The sequence below is a fragment of the Fistularia commersonii genome, chromosome 22, assembly GCF_037954325.1.
Source record: "Fistularia commersonii isolate RoL2024-O1a breed Wild chromosome 22, RoL_Fcom_v1.0, whole genome shotgun sequence".
In the NCBI taxonomy this organism is placed as follows: Eukaryota; Metazoa; Chordata; class Actinopteri; order Syngnathiformes; family Fistulariidae; genus Fistularia; species Fistularia commersonii.
In genome coordinates, this window is record NC_141305.1 from 5,245,193 (window position 1) to 5,266,452 (window position 21,260).

Sequence of the window (21,260 nt, forward strand, 5' to 3'; positions counted from 1 at the left end):
AACATGCTGGACCATATTTGAGGGGGAAAAGAAATCAAACTGGAAGTCAGTGAGCGGAGAGAAAGGCCAGATTTTTCCCGCTCGGGCAGCGAGACTCCTCGATTCGAGTGTGGAGGCGGAGGAGGAGGAGAGAAGAAGAAGAGGGGGAGGAGGAGGGGGAGAGAGGGAGAGAGGGAGAGGGAGTGAGAGAGGGAAGGTCGGCGTGCAGCAGCCGCTCCGGTACTTTGGGCTCCGGAGACGCGGCGGACGGAGATCGTGTCCGGCTGCCGTCGACGGTTCACCGCCGCCCGGAGGAGGGACGGAACCTTCCGCCGCCGCCCGGACAAGCAGTAAGACTCTCTGCTTTTAGTTTGAAAAAAAGGGAAAAGAGGGAAGAAGGAGAGAGGGGGAGAAAGAAGGGATGGAAGAAAGTAAGTAAGGACGGAAGACCGACAGAAATAATTGTGTTGAACATCCCGGGAAAGTCCCGGCGCGGCGGCGCAGCAACTCTCTCCTACTCCCCGGTCCCCGGTCCCCGGCCCGGATGGACCCGGTGGTCCAATGCCGGCCAACTTTTTTAAAATTTTATTTCAATAACTTTTTTGTAGTTTCTTTAAAAAAAAAACCAAACAAACAAAAAAAAAACTCCCGGTTTCCGCAGCGAGTCGCTCCTGGTCCGTCTACATCTCCGCTGCGCCCAGACGCGTCTCCACCGGTGGATCAGCGGTCGGTCGGTCCCCGGACAGCGGGGGGAAAGAAAGATTGCGGAGGGAAAAGATTTAGAGAAGACTAAAGGGAGTAGAAGGCGAAGAAGATTTTTTCCTCTTAAAAACAAAACTTTCAGTTTGATGAAAAGGTCTCTTAATTTTACTTCACATCACAAATTGAATTTTAACAAACAGCAGGACACTTTCTCATCAACAGTCTCACACACACACTCACACCGAGGAGCAGTGGAGTGTGTGTGTGTGTGTGTGTGTGTGTGTGTGTGTGTGTGTGCGTGTGTGTGTGTGTGTGTGTGTGTGTGAGTGAGAGAGAGATGGGCTGGTTTCAGGCCAAACTGCCAGGCTAACTTTAGGAACCACCTGGGGTCCAGTGGAGCCCGAGACCAAGGCAGGTCCTGGGAACAGAGGTTCTGGATCTGGACTCTGAAACTGAGAGCACACTCTCAGTGCTGGATTGTGTATAAATTCAACTCTCTTTCATAATAGTAATAGTTTAAGTTGTGTTTTTTTAAATAATTTCTCACCTTATAGTAGTAAAGGACTCTAATCCGTCCACTGATTAAATACACGTTAAGATAAGTTTGAGTTCATATGGGTTTCTGTGTGGAACTGGGAGTGTGACCTGTTCCCCGTTTCCATAGATCAGAACCAGCCCTGAGAGAGAGGACAGGCAAATCAGTTTCAGCGGTCAAAAAACCCTGAAAGTTGAAGTGTGTGTGTGTGTGTGTGTGTTGCCTGGGTGGACGAGCCGCAGTGACGGGGTGGAACAATGAAGATCAGCGGCTGGGGTGTGGATTCAGTCAGTTTGAACACGGCATGAGGATGAAGAGCATATGAGATCAAACCCTGCCGTCACCCCTGAGCATGGTGAGGATGAGGAGGGGGCGATGACTTACCATGTGTCAGTGAAGAGGCCGGGGAGCGTGTCTGATGACAGGAAAGTCCTCGGAGTGTGAAGCCATCAATGATCATCCGATTGATTTGAAACCCAAATGTAAAAATGAATTACCCTGTTTGATTTGGGATCAAAGCAGGTGATGAAGATCAGCAGCTGAGCAGCGAGCCAGGGTCTCGGTGTGCGACCACCCGTCCAACCCCTGACAGCCGTGTCCTCTGTCCTCTAGGCGCCGCACAGCCATGTTGAAGCCTGGGGACCCGAGCGGCTCGGCCTTCCTGAAAGTGGACCCGTCGTACCTGCACCACTGGCAGCAGCTCTTCCCTCAGACGCAGCTGAAGCCCCCCCTGGCCGTACCGCCACCGCCGCCCGAGCGCCTCACCCTCCCCGTGGACGGCCTGCGACCATCCCGCCTTCATGGCCACCTCCTGGCCACGTCCTCCTCTGCGCCCTCCGCCACCTCCTCCTCAGCCGCGTCCCTGGCCCCCGCCCTCTCCACCTCGGCGGGCCTGTCCCAGCTGCCCGTACCCCAGCAGATCGCGCTTTTCGGTCAGGCGTTGGCCCCGGTGTGTGGCGGCCCCGCGGGAGGCGGGGGGCCGGGAACAGGCGGAGGAGACATGGTGGTTGTCGTCCCTCCGGAGAGCCAGCAGAGTCACAACCCGGCGAGCGCCGGACGTCTTCACCCGGCCAAGGAGCAGCAGGGGGCGGGGGCCGGGGTGGGGGTGGTGTCGTCGAGCGTGAAGATCGGGAGCAGCGGCGGGGGAAGCGCCGACGATGCAGGGAAGGGAGCGGCGACCCGGTTCAAGCTGACCTCCGAGGAGCTGGACTATTACCTGTACGGACAGCAAAGGATGGAGATCATCCCCCTGAGCAACCACAGCGGAGAAGTCAACAACCGTAGGCTGACACACACACACACACACACACACACACACACACACACGCGAACACTTATCACATAAATAACATATACAGGCATATCCAAAAAATCACACACCTAAACACATGTACACACAAATATTAACACACTCTTAAATCCAGATTTAAACATATATGTATTTAGGTACATATAAAAACATGCAATTATGCAAACACACAGAAACAGAATTATAATGTGCGCACACAGAAAATGTATGTGTTATGTAAACATGTGTGCGCGTCTGCACATAAGCATGCAGACGCACACACATGCACACACACCCTGGTGAGCAACCTTTGACCCCTGTATTCAGTGATCCTGCGCCTCTAAAGATCCTTCATCACTGAAGTAAAGCACTATAATGGTGAAAACGCTAGCTTCGCGCGCACACACACACAGACACACACACACACATATGAGCGAGCGCGCGCACACACACACACTGATCTGATCGCGGCAGCAAAGAAGTGATTTATCATAGGAAATATCTGGAGTGGAGTCAACGTAAACAGCTGATTCACTTTCAGACGCTCTGCGTGGAATCGGAGGCATTTTCATTGAATCACTGTCAAATATTTGGTGGGATCGTTTACGGCTTCTTTTTTTTTCACAGTCCCTGACACTTTTTTCCACGTGATTTTTAGATAATAAAAAAAGCAAGTGTATTCAAACTCATCAAATTCCAGCTCCTCTTTGTGTACCGTTAAAAACCAAGACACGGTTTTATTTTCAAATCCACAGGCTGGAGCAGGAAGTATGCAGACCCCGGGAGTCTGTACTTTTACTTCGTCCTCCGTCTGTTTACCTTAAATCTGCCTCCTCATCAAATTCATATCGTATTTTATATGTTATACTATTACTTTAAAATTTTATTTTACATCAAACTTGGTTAAAAAAATTACATCATCAGTTAAACACAAGTATAATTGTAAATGTGTTTACACTTTGATTAATTTTAGTAATTACAATTTAAACAGCAGTTACTTTTAGAAATGTGTTTTTGTAAGATTTAATCATTTAATCTGGCTGTATTTGTTTTCAAGTTAACGGTTATTTATCAGTAACTTTTGATGTCTTCAAATCCAGAATCATTAATTATTCCGTTTTTAATTATTAAGCATTAAGTAAACTGAGTTTTAACAGAGTGAAAATAAGCAGGTACTGCAAAGTGATTTAATGATTTTTCCTTTGAAATATTACAACTAAATATCATCGAAATATTGAAGTGTTGGCCTTAACTAGGTTTTGCTTTTTTCCCGTGAATCAGGAAGAGAAAAGTGACACCCCCTAGTTTTGTAGTTTTTTTTTGTGTATTCGTCACGAGTGTTCGTGTGTACGAGGTGGCTGTTTGTGATGTCACAAATCCAGCTCTTTAGCTCCGCCTCTTAAATCAACCTCTTAACGAGGTGTGGCTGCAAAAAAAAAAAAAAAAAGTCCCAAACAGATACAAAGTGCAGCAAGGCACCGTTTTCTGCCTCGCCGCCGTTTCCTGCCTTGACGTCGGGCCTTGTCTCATCTTCACCCCGAAGCCGTTGGGACGGAGGTCCGCCCCGAAGAGTCTATTGACACGCAGCTTCGGAAGCGAAGGCAGAGAAAGGACGGCACGCAGCCGTTTCACATCCCGACCAGCAGAACCCGGAAACAAAAGGCAGAGTTTATAGATTTTACATCTGATAATAAACAGGCTCCGTCAGTTCTATCCTACGGCTCCTAATAACTGACAACCTTTCAGCGACATTCCCAAAGGCAGCCCTCCATTTTCAGAGTTCATTTATAATCATTTATAAAGTCCCGCTCTGACTCATTTATAACCAAAACCCATAGAAGTCTTTCCAGGCCTCTATGATTTCAGATCAGTGATTATTGGTGATATGTAAATTTATTATAATTCCGATCTAATACCACAACAAACCCCTCTCTAAAATAATAAAAGAAAATGATTACTTTTGCTATTCAAAGAGGAAAAAAAAACTTTGTTAAAAGGTCAGTAGGCAAACAGAGAGCAGTGAGATATCACAGTGGAGACTGACATGGAGGGGTCAGAGGTCAGAGGTCAGCGCGCGACAGCCGGTGGGCAGCTTCAGCTTGAGCTTAAGAAAATCATGCACTAATATTTGATTCATTTTTTTCACTAAAGTTTTTTTTTTTTTTTTTTTAAATTTCAGAGCGCGGAAACGCCCAGAACAAAAAAAACACACACGAATTAATTATAACAACATTAAAAAAGGCTTTTACGATCGCGTGTGAGGCGACCGGAAAGGCGCACGTGCCATTCAGCCGCGCGTGAGCGTTTGAAAGAAGGAGGCGCGCGGCTGTCACGCGTGACGGAGCCCTGTCAATGGCGCGCGCGCGCGGAACCAGCACGTTTTGCCGGCTGAAAGCGTGCGCGCCTCTCTGATGTTTACGTCACCGACATCACGCGCTCCCGAAGTTATAAAAAGACAAACTTTGATTTTTTTTTTTTTGATTTTTTTTTTGCGCCGTAGGTCTTCCGCGTTCCGCCGGCACCGGAGCCGCACCGGAAGAGTTTAGCTTCATATTTCTTTCTAATTTCCCCCCTTCGGCCTGCCGAGACTTTTATTTTTTTCTTAACCTCCCCCGCCGTTGCGATGGTTGTTTTCCCGGTGACTACCGGTACCGGTACCGGTTGTCGGTGTCGGCGGTAACCGACGACGACGACGGCGGGGGATGATGGGTGCGGAGGCGTGCGCGCTCTTCGCGGTGATAAAGCGGCCATCAGCAGTAATCTGCGTCGATACGCGCCGGCAGCCGGATGAGGGATGGAGGGACAAGCTGGAATTAATTGCCGTATATAGTTTTGTGTTTGGGGGGAGCGAGGGGGGTAAGAGGGAGGAGGAGGGGGCAAGGATCGATCCTCTAGCCCGCTATTTATCATCCCAACACGGCCATATTGAGGTCTCTGGGGTGTGTGTGTGTGTGTGTGTGTGTGTGTGAGTGTGTGTGTGTGTGAGTGTGTGTGTGTGTGTGAGTGTGTGTGTGTGTGTGTGTGTGTGTGTGTGTGTGTGGCTGTTTGTTTAAAGTGTAGATAAAGTAGTCTCACACACGTCAGCGTCTGACCCCCATTATTAATTGCACTGGCATAATAGCAGCAGCAATAATAATAATAATAATGATAATAATAATAATAATGTAATTGTTGATTAGTGATAATGATGCGTGAATAAATTAATTCGATTTCGATAGATCTTGAATGAATAATTTCCCTAATGAATACAAATTACAGGCCCCCCGGCGAACGAATGAGTGAATAAAAAACACAAAGTCAATCAAAAATAACAACTTAACATAATAAATGCGATGCCATATGTGTTGTTTCAAATGAACTGAATAACTTAATGAAATTGAATAATACGTACAGTGTATAAATTAAATGTGTCCAAATAAATAAATAAATGAATGGATAGGAATACCGCTCTATTCTTGCTGTAATAGTTATTTAGGTGAAAGGTTACAACTCCATGTTTATTTTTTTTTATTCAAAGCAGAATGCAGGAGAGAAATAGAGAAAGAAGGTTTGAATGTGTGAATATAATAGACACGTGATTCCTAACGTTGTTCTTGAACCCAATGAGGTTCTCCCCTCTGTTTTTAACTCTGATTTTATGTTTTGTATTTATATCTAAATTGTATTTGCCTACTGATGCGTTTCCTGATTTAATCCTGGAAGCTGAAAAACATCTTCATTAGCAGAACATCTCCGGTGCTTGAAGTGAGCCGCACACCGTATAGAAAGGAACACAACAGAACCCGCGATAAAACCGGACGAATGTTCAGGCTACTATTGCAAAGAGACCGAGGGGGAAACGCCTGAGACGTTCTCACTGGACAAACCTTGATAAAACTCATTTTCTGCTGAGCAGTTGAATTCAGTGGATACGAACCTTCGTTCCTGCAGCGCGACTGGTGCCACAGATTGACCGCTACATTAAATACATCAAAATTACGTTCATATTCACTCATTCGTTCAGTCTCTGATCATCTTGTCCTGCTCACAAAGGGCTCAGTGGGGTGTTTGAAGCGGCGCTGGAGCCAATCCTGGCTGCCACAGGTCGAGAGGCGGGATTTAGTCTGGTCCAGTCACCTGTCAATCAACTGAGACTTGCGGCCAATTAAAATGACACTTACGCGAAAGATGTGGAAGGTAAAGGAGGGGAACCCCAAGAGCCTGCAGTTCCCAGGATGCTCTCTGATCGACCCGCGGCCTGATGCTGCTGCTGTGGTTCTAAGACTGAACCGGGAGGGGGGGGGCAGCGCCGTTGGTCTGAAACAGGACTCCTTGAACCCGGCGTTACAAGACAGAACCAGTCTGCGTGTCGTGTCGCCGGTTAGGACCTTGAATGCGTCGCTCCCAGCTTGTCTTCTCTGCTCGAACGGCTGGAAAATACAACCAGCTGTTCTCTCTGGCGTTCTGCTCGTCTGCCTGGAGCCAGAACCATCCCTGGTTCTTCTGTGTAAAATGGACCCGGTTTCTTTTTTTTTAAACCAGGCGACACTCAGTCAGCGGACAGACGCTTCTCATCTGCACTGGATTTGACAAGATTTATGAAGGATTTATCTAATTTCTCATCATAGTCGACACGTGTGCGTGTGTGTGAACACTCTGGGCGGTTATTCTTATTTCATCCCCAAACTGAAACTTACAAATTAATTGATATTAATTATATTTACAAGTTGCACTCTCTGTCTGTCTGCCTCTCTCTGCTCTTACAACTGATCATCTGATGCTCATTTTTTTTGTCTTCTAAAATACTTCTATTATTATCATTTATTATATCCAGTTTGCAAACGGCTCAGTCTGTAATCGGATCCCCTTCCCGCTTCATCCCGCATTGTTCCTGCTCCACAAATACCCAAAATACTGGTGACATCATTGTGACATCACCAGACAGCTGAGTAAACAAATCCCCATTTCTGAAATTCTTCAAAAATCAGAGAAAGTGTGTGTGTGTGTGTGTGTGTGTGTGTGTGTGTGTGTGTGTGTGTGTGTGTGTGTGTGTGTGTGTGTGTGTGTGTGTGTGTGTGTGTGTGTGTGTGTGTGTGTGTGTGTGTGTGTGTGTTTTGGGCACTCACTCTCACACGCATGCACTTCCCAGAATAGATGCGCGGTTAATGGTCTGGTCACATCCAAGGTGGATTCATCATCAAACACGTTTTTTTTTTACAACTTAACACGGGTTTGAAATGGTTTTGTTTTTTACATTTTAAGTACACATTAGAGTAGCTTGTGAAAACTCTTTGAAGACAGTGCTGTCATTCAGCTGATCGTATTGTGATCTTCGAGTTTCAGTATTACTGGACTTGAAGCGGATTCTCCTGTTGGCTTCATATGACGCTCGTGAATCGGCTCACTTGTTTTTAATTTTTACAAAGTCCTGTCGAGCCATGTTTAATTTTTTAATGATCATCAAGAGATGATTCACGAGTTGGGGCTCTAAAATAGACATGTAAGTTCAAGGGTTCTCTTAAAGTGTGCACGTGTGTGTGTGTGTATGAGCATCGAGAAAGGACATTAAGCCCAACTCACTGGTTCTCCCATTGTGCTCATTCATTATCACAGTTCTTTAACTTACTTAAAATTAATTTAGAATCAGCTTCAGATTTTTTGTGTTTTTTTCAACCCTTTTTCAACCCTCGCCCTTTTTTTCGAACAAATTGTGAGAAATTATTTGAAAAATATTACAGATTTATTTTCAAGATGTAAGTATATCAGCTTTATTTTGATACAATGCTGAATGAAGTAACTTAAATGTCCCTGAAGTGTCTTAGATACAAAAAAGCACAGAGAAATCTACTGAATTTAAACCTTCCTCTTAAAACGGAGAGTTTGAAATTTTATTTGCAGGATACAATTAATGCTGGACATCACGCAGAAAATAGATTTTTAAAAACCCACAGGACAAAAAGATGAAAGCAAACTTTCACTTTGGGGGTTGAGACCTGACTTCACACCTTGGAGCTGCAGATTCAGGGCTGTATGTTTGTGTGTGTGTGTGTGTGTGTGTGTGTTGTCCGGGGAGCGTGGGTTTGGATGGAAGCGGCGCCTGGGCGAGATCAGCGGGCTGTCCTAACAGAATACTGCATTTGAGTGATGGGCGGCGAGAAGAAGGCCGCCATAACACATTCAGCCGCACCTCATCCATCTGAGAGGCGGACTCTGGCCCCCTGCCGTCAAGACCAGCTCACTGCAGGACCGTCACTGTCTCAGAACAAAATTCAGAACCTGAACCGCCCACCTTCTGAACGTTTCACTCTGAGAATCCAGAATCAAATTGTCTCTTGTTTGAATCTGATCTGAAATGACCAAATTACCAAACAAATCCCAAAGGACTTTAAAATGACTGAAACCTCAAGTAAGAGCCGACCAGGAACCAGGTCGATAAGAGCTATGCAGGAACCAACACCTGCTCTGGTTGTGGTTCAACTATCCTGCTGGATGGGTGCGCTGGAAGTCAGACCGTCAACTACACATGCTGTCTCGTGGAGAAATGTGTGCGCTTTCAGCCTCCTTTCTAGAGCTAAGCTCCACCCCCTGGCAAGGAGACACTCGTTTCTGTGATCTCGTGACCAAGGCTTGGAGTAGGAAGCCAGAACTTTTCCCTTTGCCTCCACCCCAACAGACCCAGCAGCACCATATCGCTGCCAATGTCACCTCTGATGAGATCCTTTACCTTCCTCACTCTCCTTGACCTGGGTGACCCACCATGTTTAGAGCCTTCATGGTCTCCAGGTCGATCTCTCTGAGAAGCTTCTGGAGCACCTGATCAACCATGGAGGTGGCTGTAAGAGTCTTCAAGGTGCAACTTCTCAATGGAAGAAGTATGCCTTAGGTTTAGGGGGTTCTTCGGCGCGCTTCTCCCATTGTCTGATGACGCCCGCAGATGAGGTCGCGAGGTCATCTGATGTGAAGTGTCTGCTCCGTGTCCTGCTCCCCATCCTTAGTTAAGCCGTCCACGGCCTCTAAACTCTTTCGAGCCTTCTGGTCCGGGTCTGCTGTATGGAGAACCCTATGACCAATTCTTGGAAGCTGCCTCTGCAACAGAGCAGCGTTTAGCTCCCATCCCAGGGAGGTTCCTTGTGTGACCTGAGCTTCCATTTCCCAGGAACCCGTCCACCTCGCCCAGGTGTCTCATCTCCCAGTTCGAGGAATACTGAAGGAAAACACTGTTTTGTTTGTTGTCGATTGGAGCCAGAGGTCAGAGATCTGGGGCGGCTCAGCACCGGGGTTCAGGGCTCTGGTTTTTTTGCTTGTAAAAATACATTTTCAGAAATATTTCACTCTCAAGCTGCACGTCTTTGTTGAAACTGAAGGTAGGCGTCTACCAATAAATCACCGTGGCGCCCGGCAAGGCTTCGACCCCGACAGCCACATGTGGAAGCTACAATGATGGGACTCTATTTGCGAAGGAGGGGGACTATTTTCTCCTGCATCCCACCGGGGGGAGGGACACCGGGTTGCATTTTTCCCATTTACTCGAGCGTGAGTCGGGAGTTTCAGGTCGCCGCTCTCAAGCCGGCTCGCTCCACTCTAAACGACTCCGATCCATCATGCGGGAAAAGAAGCTGTCACTCTCTCAAGTGGCGGATATTTTAATTTTGGGAAAAACAGAAAAAGAAAACAGGCCGACTTCCTGCGGGGCTTGACTCTCTGGGAGTTTGGACTCCTGATAATCATCTCTCATTATGTGGCTGCGCTCAATTAGCATCCATTAATGTCAGACTGCATCTCTAGCTAAATGTTGACACTCGCTAATTCCCAGCAACGAGCTGCACGGCGTTTTTTCACCTGGAAAAACAGCGGGCGGAGACAGGCTCTCTTCGCCTCATTTGGACAAATGCACCCCCGATACCGTCAGGTCCCCATCCACTCAGACGTCCAGGGGTGGAGCCCTGGAGCTCAGAGGGAGTCGACGGAGAAGTCAACGTCCAACATTTCAAGTTTTTTTTTTTTTTAAATACAATCCCATTATCTCTGACCTCAGTTTGACTCCATTTAACAGAAACATGATTTTCTTGGCGCCGAGCAGATGTACGTTTCTCAGATGTTCCAGAGGTCTTCCTGGTCACTCTCTCAATTTCCCCGTGCAGTAATATCCTCTCTGGTCTTTACATCATTTTTGAAATCATTATATTTATGTATTTCCATGTCATTATTTATTTCAATTTTCTCATAATTTTTTTTTTTTGTCTTTATGACTTAAGTTCTTATTTTGATAATTTTGGGGGGGGGGGGTAATCTGTCAAGGAAACCCCAAAAGTCACAATGTTTTGCAACTTTTGAAAATGTATTTAATTATCTCATCGCATTGATTTATTGGGTTGGTAGACAATTTCACGATCATTTTTCTTGCTGATATAAGGTCATTTCTCTCCTATTTATACAGGGGTTTCCCCTAATTTGGAAAACAAACACAGGCAGCATTCAGTCAGACACAGATCCAACCGCCCACTGTGATCCCGGCCTCCTGCTGGTTTTATCATTTCCGAAGCGTTGGGCTCTTAGTGATTGAAGTCTGACCTCTGACCTCCAGGCTGCGACATGTGTGCCGACAACAGGAACGGCGAGTGCCCGATGCACGGCCCCCTGCACTCCTTACGGCGGCTGGTCGGCACTAGCAGCTCGGCGGCGCCTGTCGCCCTGCCGGACGTCCCTGATTGGCTAAGAGACCTGCCCCGAGAGGTGAGACACCCTGCCCTCCCGTCTGTCTCTCTGCTGAGTCTAAAGCGATTCTGTGTTGGTGTTTTTTTTCCCACATGTTTACACATCAAATACTTATTTATCTGAAGGGCAAAGATTAGGAACGTGGCAGATTTGACAGGCAGACAGAAGCAGGACACTCCTCCTTTGAGACTGCCATTGAAAGCTCTTGTCATTTCTTCTTTACCATAAAGTAATATTAAAAGGTTTTGTTATTGTGATTCCCCACAAAAAAGAAAACAAGTGATTGTATGTATTGTATTATGGAAGTATAATCCAAGTTTGGTTTTGAATATTTTACATTGAGAAAAGAACATGTGACGCTTATGATTAAGCTAATTGTTGTTTATCTGCTATTTTGTTAATGCAGTATCATATCTTAATTCTTTTATGCAGTTGTTCAGAAGGAAAACGCTTTTCCTTTCAAGGAAGGGAGATGTGTTGGTCAATATTACCTAGAGGGTTTGGGATTGGATGGGGTTGATGGCTTTATTTAGCACATATATAGAGTATATGTAATACGTTGCTGTTCCTAGTTTGTCAATACAAGAAACAAACATGCCAAAATCCATTTTTTCTCCGAGGGTTGCGTGATGCACCGCCAGCTCTGACGTCCTTCTGCTGTCTAACCTATAAGAACTGCCCCGGTTTATGAGCTTCGGCTGGCTTTTGTCATTTTGATTCTTTTTAGCTGCACTAATGTCAGTTTCCTATGAGAAGAAAAGTTTTCACAGTAAAAAAGGAGGAGTTTTTTTTTCATTAAGTCTCATAATTCATAAAAACAATTTGTCACTAACTCAGGGAAATGATTCAAGTGTTTTTCTAGTTCTTATCATGATGAGATCTTTTTAATCCTGAAGAAGTGGGAGTGGAATAAAAGAAAAAACAAACAAATTCCATTTCATAAAGATGAGTTAATTTTGTGTTTAATAAAAAAAAAAAAAAAAAGGTGTTTTGAAGTTGGTAGGCGAACCATCGGTCCGGTCTGTCCCTGGCTTTGGAGCATCAGGCCTCCTCACGTCCTTCTGTCCACCCCCTGCAGGTGTGTTTGTGCACCAGCACCGTCCCCGGCCTGGGTTACGGGATCTGCGCGGCCCAGCGGATCCCCCAGGGCACCTGGATCGGCCCCTTCCAGGGCGTCCCTCTGCTAGTGGACAAACTGCACACCGGAGCTCCCAGGAACACTAGACACCTGTGGGAGGTAAGACCAGGATGGGGGGGCAACAACGTGTCTGATGGTATCTGATTTAGACCTGTGTGTGTGTGTGTGTGTGTGTGTGTGTGTGTGTGTGTGTGTGTGCTTGAGCGTGGCGTCACTCCCTCCGTCAGAGCACATCGTATTTTCAGTACGTGAAGGAGACAGTGAAGGATGGTAGGAGTCATGGGTGGGGGGGCTAAGGATGCTAGGATGGAGTGGAGGAGGCGAGCAGACAATGAAGGATGCCGGGAGTCAGAGGACTGATGAGTCCCGCGGGGTTGCGCTGATAAAGGTCGCTCAGACGTCACTCGATTGGACATCAGTCTCTGTAATGTAGGATGTCAGGCAGGTGGACGGGGCAGGGTGGGTGCGGGGGGTCAGGGGTCATAGGTTGAGGGTTGGGGGCATTCAGAGGTGTCAAAGGTCAAGTCTGGCAGCGGCTGGACGCCCAAGGCGGGATTTGTTTTGTTGCATGTCCTTTTAGTATGCCTTTCGTATTTAGTTTTTGTCAATGGATGGGCTGACGGGCCGTTTCCATGACAACAGATCAAGCTGACGGCATGACAGTGGGTTTATGGTAAAGAGAAACAGTTAGCGCTCACATTTTCAAACATAGTTTTATGAATTTAGGATTTCTGACTGATTCAGATGCAATTTCTAGATTAATTAAATACATTTGATGATTTTAAGGTCATTTCAGGATTTTAAGGTGGTGTCTTGATGATTTTGAGGTGGTTTCCTAATCAGTTTGATGTGTTTCATTGCATATTTGAGTGACTTAAATGCATTGGTTAATAATCTGTCTGACGTCCTCCCGAACAATCAGGTGAATTTTTAATATCTTTTATGTGCCTCTGAATTAACTAAGTGCAATGTTTCTTTGTGCCAGAGAGTTGATTAATTTTCTGTGGAATGAAAAACCAAGGGTGAATAAAATCCTAGGCTTAATAATTTAAAGCTAGACAGAGTATTCATTTATGAGTGAAAGAAACATAGAAATACATAAACAGGATCAACATTTTATTCCTAACTGTGATGTAATTCTGTGATTTAATCATTAGGAATTATTTGTATGCTTTTAATTTATTTGTGCCGCTGAGTATACCAGGGAGTTGTGTTTTTTTTTTTTTTTTTAAGAAAAATGAAAAAACGAATCTCCCTCCCCATAGTGTACGTGTTAAGTGTGACTGAAGGGAAACTCTCATCATGAACACACACACAAACCAACCAAGAAAGTAATCAAGAACATAAATAAACGACCATTAAATACTTTCAAATGGAATCCAGCAACTCCGAAAAGCACCCGAATATCCAAATTACAACTGAAATTAATTGGAAAAAAAAACTGACAAAAAAAGATAAGAATCACCTGCAAGACAAAGATAAGATGTAAGACTCCGGCCCTGCGGCCCCTCACTCTGGACCCTTCCCCGGGCCCTCAGATCAGGCCTTGAACCCCCACATCCAAGCAGCACCAGGCACGGGCTCTGAGTCATCCGACCACACAACATAGTGCTTCCATTAAAGCTCAGTGGCGGTTAAACTCTCTTATTGACGGGCAGCCAAACAGGAAGTGATGGGTGTCCTATAGCCAATCAGGGGCATCGTCCATGGCGCCCGCCAAGGGCCACTTTTAATTAAGACAGCTGGCGTTCCGTGTGAGTGGAGCGCAGGACATGGAGCCCGGTGTATTTCAGGCCTGGACACATTGATCACATGCAAACACACACACACACACACACACACAAACGCAGTTATCGGCACTCCAGGCTTTCAAAGTAAACGATTTTATTCTGTATTGGATGCATTCTCGGCTACGGCCACTAGGTGGCCCGCTGAACCTCCGAGCCAATGCAAACTGCATCCTCGTGGGTTGGAAATATACACACAAACACTTAAAGGGAACCCAGACTTGTAAGAATAATAGATCCTGTTTGATAAACATTTGCTTCGGCTATTATAATACGGGATCTTCAGAATAGTACAGACTGTTTATTTCACTCGGATGCCACCATATTGGATATTGATGTCCAATGGATGCCGCGATTTCGGCTCCATCTTCTTTTACATTTGCTCAATGTCTTTAGTTCAGGCTCTCACATTCGACCGTTAGCGCATTGACAGAGAAAACACTCAGTCACTGAAAATGCACTTGAAAAAGTGGAGGATCCGATGGACGAAGAGGAGAGCCGGCCAAAGTTGCTGCCGTTTGTGTTGATCGCTAACTCAGAGAGAGTGAGTGTAAACTGCAAATGTGGTCAAATGTACTCTAATATAGATTATAGCGGTGAATTAGACAATGATATATGCTAAACATAGTCTCTACGTAAACATATATATGTATATATATAACAAGTTGATTACATTTGAGGGTTGTTTACATCCCGGCAGAAGAGCCTCCAGTGTCTTCAGGTGCCTTTTGGGAGAAAACCGTTGTCACTGCGTTTAGTTTCAGCCTTCATTTACAACCACTAGCCCCTGTTAGCCCCTCTTGTGGCCCTGGCACACAAAATAACTCAAAGGCATCAGGAGGGAAGTGTTGAGAACATAAACACAGACAATGTGTTCGTCCACAGGCTTTCTCCTCGTCTTATCACCCGTAGAGCGGTGAGGACTTACGCAAATGTTTGCAATGGAATTTACGTCCACGGTTCAAGGGAAAAGAAAAGGGGTCCAAAAACCATCACATTTTCCTTTGCGTCCTCGAAATCAACTGATGTACTTAATCGCCCCAGATTGTAATGTGCAGGAAAAAGAATGGTGATTCTTGGGGGTCAAAAAAAGTAACAAATGTAAGATTTTTGAAGTAATTTGTTCCTTCAAGTTTTCAGGTGTCGCTAACAATGCATTTTAGTTGAATAGGTCAAAAAACCCAACTGTGTCAAAAAAAACTAACTCCCAGTTGACAAACTGTTTGTCAGTTTCACTCTGGGAGTGAATAGTAGATTAGAGTTGTTTTTTTTCTTGAGTTTTTAATGTTAAAATAACAAATTCAAATGCTGACCGATATCAGTTGTGGGCCTGTGGCCTTCGTCCGATCCCTCCCGGGAGAAAAACCGCGTGCAGCGAGGCTTGGATGTCGCGCTCCAACCTCGTCCCTGAACGCACTGTAACCCAGAGCGTCAGGCTAAATATTTATTTAGGGGGGGCCTAGACGAGACCCCCGCGGGGCTCTGTAGCATTCTTCCTCCTCCTCTCCTGTTTGTCCATCAGCGTTTTGCCTCCCCACACAATTCCCAGTGTTCCAGTGGTTTGCGGTCTGAGCGTCCAGTAAAGGCGGCGATCACTGACTCGTGTCGCAGCTCGGCGTCCGAGTGATTCTATTAAAGCTTTGACTTGTAAAGCCCCCCGGCGTTGTGGTTTCCACGCCGCTTGGATTCCAGCCGGGGGGGGTCTGAGGCTGCAATTATGGGATTTGAAATGGTCCTGATAAGTGTGATGTCAGAGGTCTGTCATCGCACCGTCACACTGGGGCTGTTATTTGACAAACCACCGTCACGCGTTGACCTCCGGCTCAGACACACCGTCTCCCTCCGGCCCTGCGCGTGGAGCCGAGACCCCCCCCCCCCAAAGATACGAAAATAAACCGGAAAATTTAGCAAAAACAAAAACATCCACGAGAAAAAGTCTACAAATAGGCAATAATATGTTCAAAAATAGCAACAAACATCTGAATTAATCTTCTTTTAAGAGAGAATAGAAAAATGTACAAAAAAAACATTAAGCCAAAAAAAGCAATTAAATGGGAAAATTAGATCCCCGGAAAATCTAATTAGCAACAAGGTGCTAACAAAACAAACAAACAAAACATATCCCCTGAAATGCAAATAGAAAAGATCAAATAAATAGAATAATCAACCTTTAGAACACCAGAGTGCTTTTGAAATCCATCGAAAAAATGTCTGGAAAAACAGAAAGAAATTACCGAAAAAGGAAGAAGAAAGGAGACAGTAAGTTCGGGGGGGGGGGGGACTCGGAGCGTATGATTGGTCCAGGCTGTGGCGCCCGGGGTTCATGGTCCGTTCGCCGCAGTGATGTCACCGCTCCAGTAACCACCGTCTGCTCAGAAAACATTTTTACTCGCAGCAGGAAACATGAAAGCATCTCCAGTCGTAAAGTCACCGCCGCCGCCATCACGCATGTTTTCTCTGCCCTGGCTTCATTATTATCATCATCATCATCCTCATCTTCGTCATCATCCTCATCCTCCTCCCCCTCACGCCCGCACCTTCGTCGCTGCCACGCCCCCTGGAGGTCGGCGGCCGTCCTGTAAGCGAGCAAAGCGTTGACCTGCCGCGGGAACCCGTGTTTGGTTAAACCCTCCGCCTCTGTGTGACATCACCCTGTCGGCACGGCAACCGCAGGGGTCCGAGAACAAAGACTGGGGTTTTCCATCAGGGCACTCCTGTTGGAATAACAGTGTGTGTGTGTGTGTGTGTGTGTGTGTGTGTGTTCATGCTGTGTGCAGCTGCAGCAGAAGCATGAAGGTGTAGAAGGTTCTGATGGTTCTCTTGGGTTCCCAACTGTGTGTGTGTGTGTGTGTGTGTGTGTATGTGTGTGTGTGTTTATCCTGGGAGTTAGCACCACTCTGGGCTGAGCTGAGAAACCGTCTCAGTACCAGGTTCAAAAGATCCAGAGTTTGGAGACGCGGTGTTATTCCTGCGAGACGGAGAACACACAGATCCACCCTCGACACAATCAGCTGTCAATAATCAGCTGATCTGTCATCAATCACTCTCCTCAATGTTGTTGCGTTGTGTTTACTTGTTGCCTTGGCAACCAAACAACTTGCCTCAGCCCCATCCCTCACTCTCAATTCTAATGGATTAATGATGCCAGGACGGGATGGCCAGAATTTTTACTTTTCTCTGATTCATTCGTGGCTGGTTTCTTTACTCTGATTGATTGCTCATCTGTGGTTTCTTTGCTCTGATTGGTTGTTCTGCGACTGTTTTCTTTGCTCTGGTTGGTTGGTACACCTCTGTGTGTCTGTAGCTGACCTGAAATGGAAAATGTATGATAATAAGATGTTTTATTGCCTAAACATTGAAAAGAAAACAAATACAAAATTATCCAGTCAGTTAGAATTAAGTAGGAAATTTTAAAATGGAAGCATTTTAAAGATGGAAGATGATTAATTATATCAGTTTGAATAAAAATTAGCAGGAAGAGGAGGGAGATGAGGAGGATGAAGACAGCAGATAAGGGTGACTGTGGGTTTTATTGATTAGCTGAAGAACAGAAGCCTGAGATCATTGACACTTTTCCAGTTTGGACCCAAGGAACCAGAGAAACACCGATGTTCTCTCTATGTTCTATATGCTCTCTCTTTGTCCTCTGTATGCTCTTTCTCTCACAAACACACATTGTTTTCTGGTAAAAGTTTCTCTTTTTGCTTCCCAGTCCTTGAAGAGTTTCCTCCGTTTCACTCCCAGGGTGTGTCCACAGAAAATATCAGACATTTTTATTTGTATTCATCAGAATTCTGTTATATTCAGGACAGTCAGACCCGTGAGTGTAATAAACATATGTATTTTTTAAAGTTCATGACGTTCAGGAGTGTAAAAACACTCCAGATAAACTCTGTGTGTGTCTGCGAGAGAGCACGTGTGGTCAGATAGCTGACGGCTCCATTAGTGACTTACTGACACACACACGTCACACGGCCCGATAAACACACAGACACACGTCACACACACTTCGGCAGAGCAGCCATTTACATGCCAGCAGCCATTCAGACATGCAGCTAAATGCGTTTAGGTGATAGTGGAGTGAGTTTTACGTGCGCGCACGCACACACACACACATACACACACACACACACACATACACACGAGCCTCTCAAAATGATTTGTGTTGTTTGTTTGGTTTCAAATCCTTGACCTTTGCCTTTTTTGGCTGGCTAATTAGTACGGCATTGATTTGACGTTAACACTAAATATCCAATCAGGATGAAATCACAGCAAATGATTGGAATATAACCACTTTTCCAATTTCATCAGCATGCCAAAAAAAAAAAAAAAAAAAATGAAGACGATTAGAACAATAAAATCACTTGTGAATTTCAAAGAAGTCAAACCATTGATGATATATGGGGTTAAAGGTCAGAACAGCACCTCTCAGCTAGGAAGTGAAGCTGCAGAGCGGTCTTCGTACACGGATGCCAGGCCGCACTCGCCCGTCCACGCTAAGTGGCCTTAATTTATGGAGAAGCAAAGAAACCCAGTTTGTCGAGACTGTTGATCTCCAGGGGAAATATAGTGACTGCTCGCCCTGTTGTGATGTCGCACAGCTCGACTGCGTGTTATGTTTGGACATTTTGTCTCACCATCGGAATCTTGGAGCGACGGATCGGGTAAACACCGGGCGTGGAGCCGGCGAGCAGCTGCTGCTCAGACGGCTGACGTTCAGGCAGAGGTGGCGCCTGCAGCTGCAGGTGCTCGGGACGCAACAGTGTTGGCCAGAACACAGACCGACCCGGCAGTGCTGCGAAGACGGGACGGGTCGTGATCAAACTCAAGACGAAGAATTAGCGTGCAGAAAATCAGAGCTTAAAATCATGGCCCTCATTTTTAAACATACCAGAAATAGAAAAGAAACCAAGTGACCTGCAGTATTATTCAAGAAGTCACTGGGTAAACTGGGAAATTAGCCGGTAAGCCAGGAGAAATTTCCTGGTATCCATAAAAGATCAACATTGAATTAAACAGAAACTACCAAAACATTTGCAAGAAATGGCCTAGAAGATTAAAAACTACATTTCCAAAATCAAATTACCTGATAACTACACAAAAGAAGAATAAAGACTTTTCCTAGAGGACAAGAACAGTGAGAGTAATACTACTCACCAATAGTAATAATAATTATTGAGGATAAAAATGATGATAATTTTCTCCAGAAAATTACGTTTTTTTGCCAGATTTTGTTATTTTAAATCATAGTAAACCACCATGTGGAAATTGAAAAAAAAAAAAAAAATTCACTAAAAATCACTAGAAATTATGACTTGAAAATGTGCAGGATGCAGGATCTAAAAAAAAGTGAATATGTTCGATTCAGTGCAACATGGTTTTAGCCTTGCGGTTAGCTTCCTGGTTAGCCTTGCGGTTTGCGTCAGTGCTTGCTGTGTGGTCAGTTGTGCGATAAGGGACGTGTGTGGTCTTCATGTTAGCTTCACGTGTATCCATTTTGTTAGTCTTCTCATTAGCCCGGTAGCCTATGTGGTTAGCCAAGTGGTTAGCCTTGTGGCTAAGTATGGTTGATCACGTTTTTAGCTACGAATGGTTATAGGGCTAGTCCTGTGGTAATGTCAGTGATTGAACATTTGATTAAGCATGGGGTTAGCTGTTTGGTTTAACATGTCATCGGCCATGTTGTTAGCTAACTAGATAACTAAATAGAGAGACAAGCGGTTTGTCAGCTGAATAGAGGCCTTCTGTCTGATGTCAATGTTTTTTGTTTTTTTTCTGAGGGAATGCTAACACAGGTGGCACGGTGGCGCACTGGCTTCTGCCTCACAACACAAAGGACCCTGGTTTGACAAGCGGACCTTTCAGTGTTGAGTTTGCATGTTCTCCTTGTGTCTGTGTGGGTTACCTCTGGGTTCTCCGGTTTTCTCCCACAGTCTAAAAACATGCAGCAGGTTAATTGGAAGAAAATCAGGAAAATTGCCCCAAATTAGTGAAAACTTGTCTGTCATATATATATGGCCCTATGCTTGACCGGCAACCAGCCCCGAGTGTACCCCGCCTCTCGCCCGATGACATCTGGGATAGGCTCCAGCATCTCATGCAACTAAGAGTGCAGGATATGCGACAGACATTGGATGGAATGCTAACACTGTTAGCTTCCCAGTGTTGTGCCAGACAACTTGCTGGAGTGATCTACAGAACGTGTGTGTGTGTGTTTGTGTTTGTGTGTGTGTTACGGATCTGCCGTCTACATGTTGTGTATGTTTGAATGACAGAGACAGCAGCTATTAAATATACTGTATACCAGATCAAGACAGATGGATGGATAGGGAGACAGAGATAAAGAGATAGATAAAGGCAGAGATAGACAGAATAACATCCAACATCAGAATTATTTGATTTAAAAACAGAAAAATAACATTTTAAAGATTAATTTCATATTAGTGATGTTCCTGTTTTCCTTCCTTTGTTTGATATCTGTAAAAAGTTTTAATTAGTTATTATTGACTTACCTCTTACTATCTCTTCCTTTTTGATCTGAATAGACTTTAATACTGAATTGTTTTATCCTTCATGGGTTCAGGCGACATCAAGTCTTTACACAGAGGAGGATCGTATGAGGTCACCGGGTTTAAAGTAAAAAAACAAAACAAATTCAGCCTAAAGATGATCAGAGAGTCAGTTCAAAAGTGACCTTGAAATCAACCCCTTAATTCCAAAAATCATCCAGAAACAAACTCAAATTTGGCAAATTAACATAAAACGAACATGAGGGAGTTTCTCAAGAATGACCAGGAATAATATTAAGCTGGAGAGACGGTCTCTCAACCCAGGGGGCACTCTTCGCATGACCTTTTCGCAAATCACACTTCACTTCTCGTATCGGACATCGGTGGATTAACGCCTGCTTACCCCTGGAGTTGGGTGATGGTCAGGAGGCGGTTCAAAGGTGACCCTGCGACCCAACCTGCACTGCCAGTTTGTCTCCCGGTTTAAAAAATCCTTGTTCTTCCTTTCTGATGTTCCGTCTTTCCCATTTCAGATAAATACAGCTTTTTTCTTCGGTGTCAGACGCAATCCCGGTTTCTCCTCCTTATCGCAGACAGTCTTTGAAGCGGTTGTCAATCAGGTCCTGCT

At 45.2% G+C, this 21,260-nt stretch overlaps 1 protein-coding gene across 2 annotated transcripts in view; it reads left to right on the forward strand.

Annotated features, from left to right (window-relative positions):
* The first annotated feature begins 202 nt into the window (after positions 1-202).
* The window catches only part of prdm6 (PR domain containing 6), a 62,049-nt gene continuing 40,991 nt past the window's right edge, over positions 203-21,260 (forward strand). Inside the window, exons 1-4 of one of the 2 annotated variants that reach the window (XM_086169918.1) lie at positions 203-329; positions 1,829-2,496; positions 11,068-11,216; positions 12,277-12,435. In XM_086169918.1, coding sequence (XP_086026044.1) covers positions 1,842-2,496; positions 11,068-11,216; positions 12,277-12,435 — 963 coding nt within the window. In that variant the 5' untranslated portion in view covers positions 203-329; positions 1,829-1,841. Of the gene's footprint in view, positions 330-1,549; positions 1,572-1,828; positions 2,497-11,067; positions 11,217-12,276; positions 12,436-21,260 lie in introns of those variants that run through there. The other variant, XM_086169919.1, reaches the window with a different exon arrangement.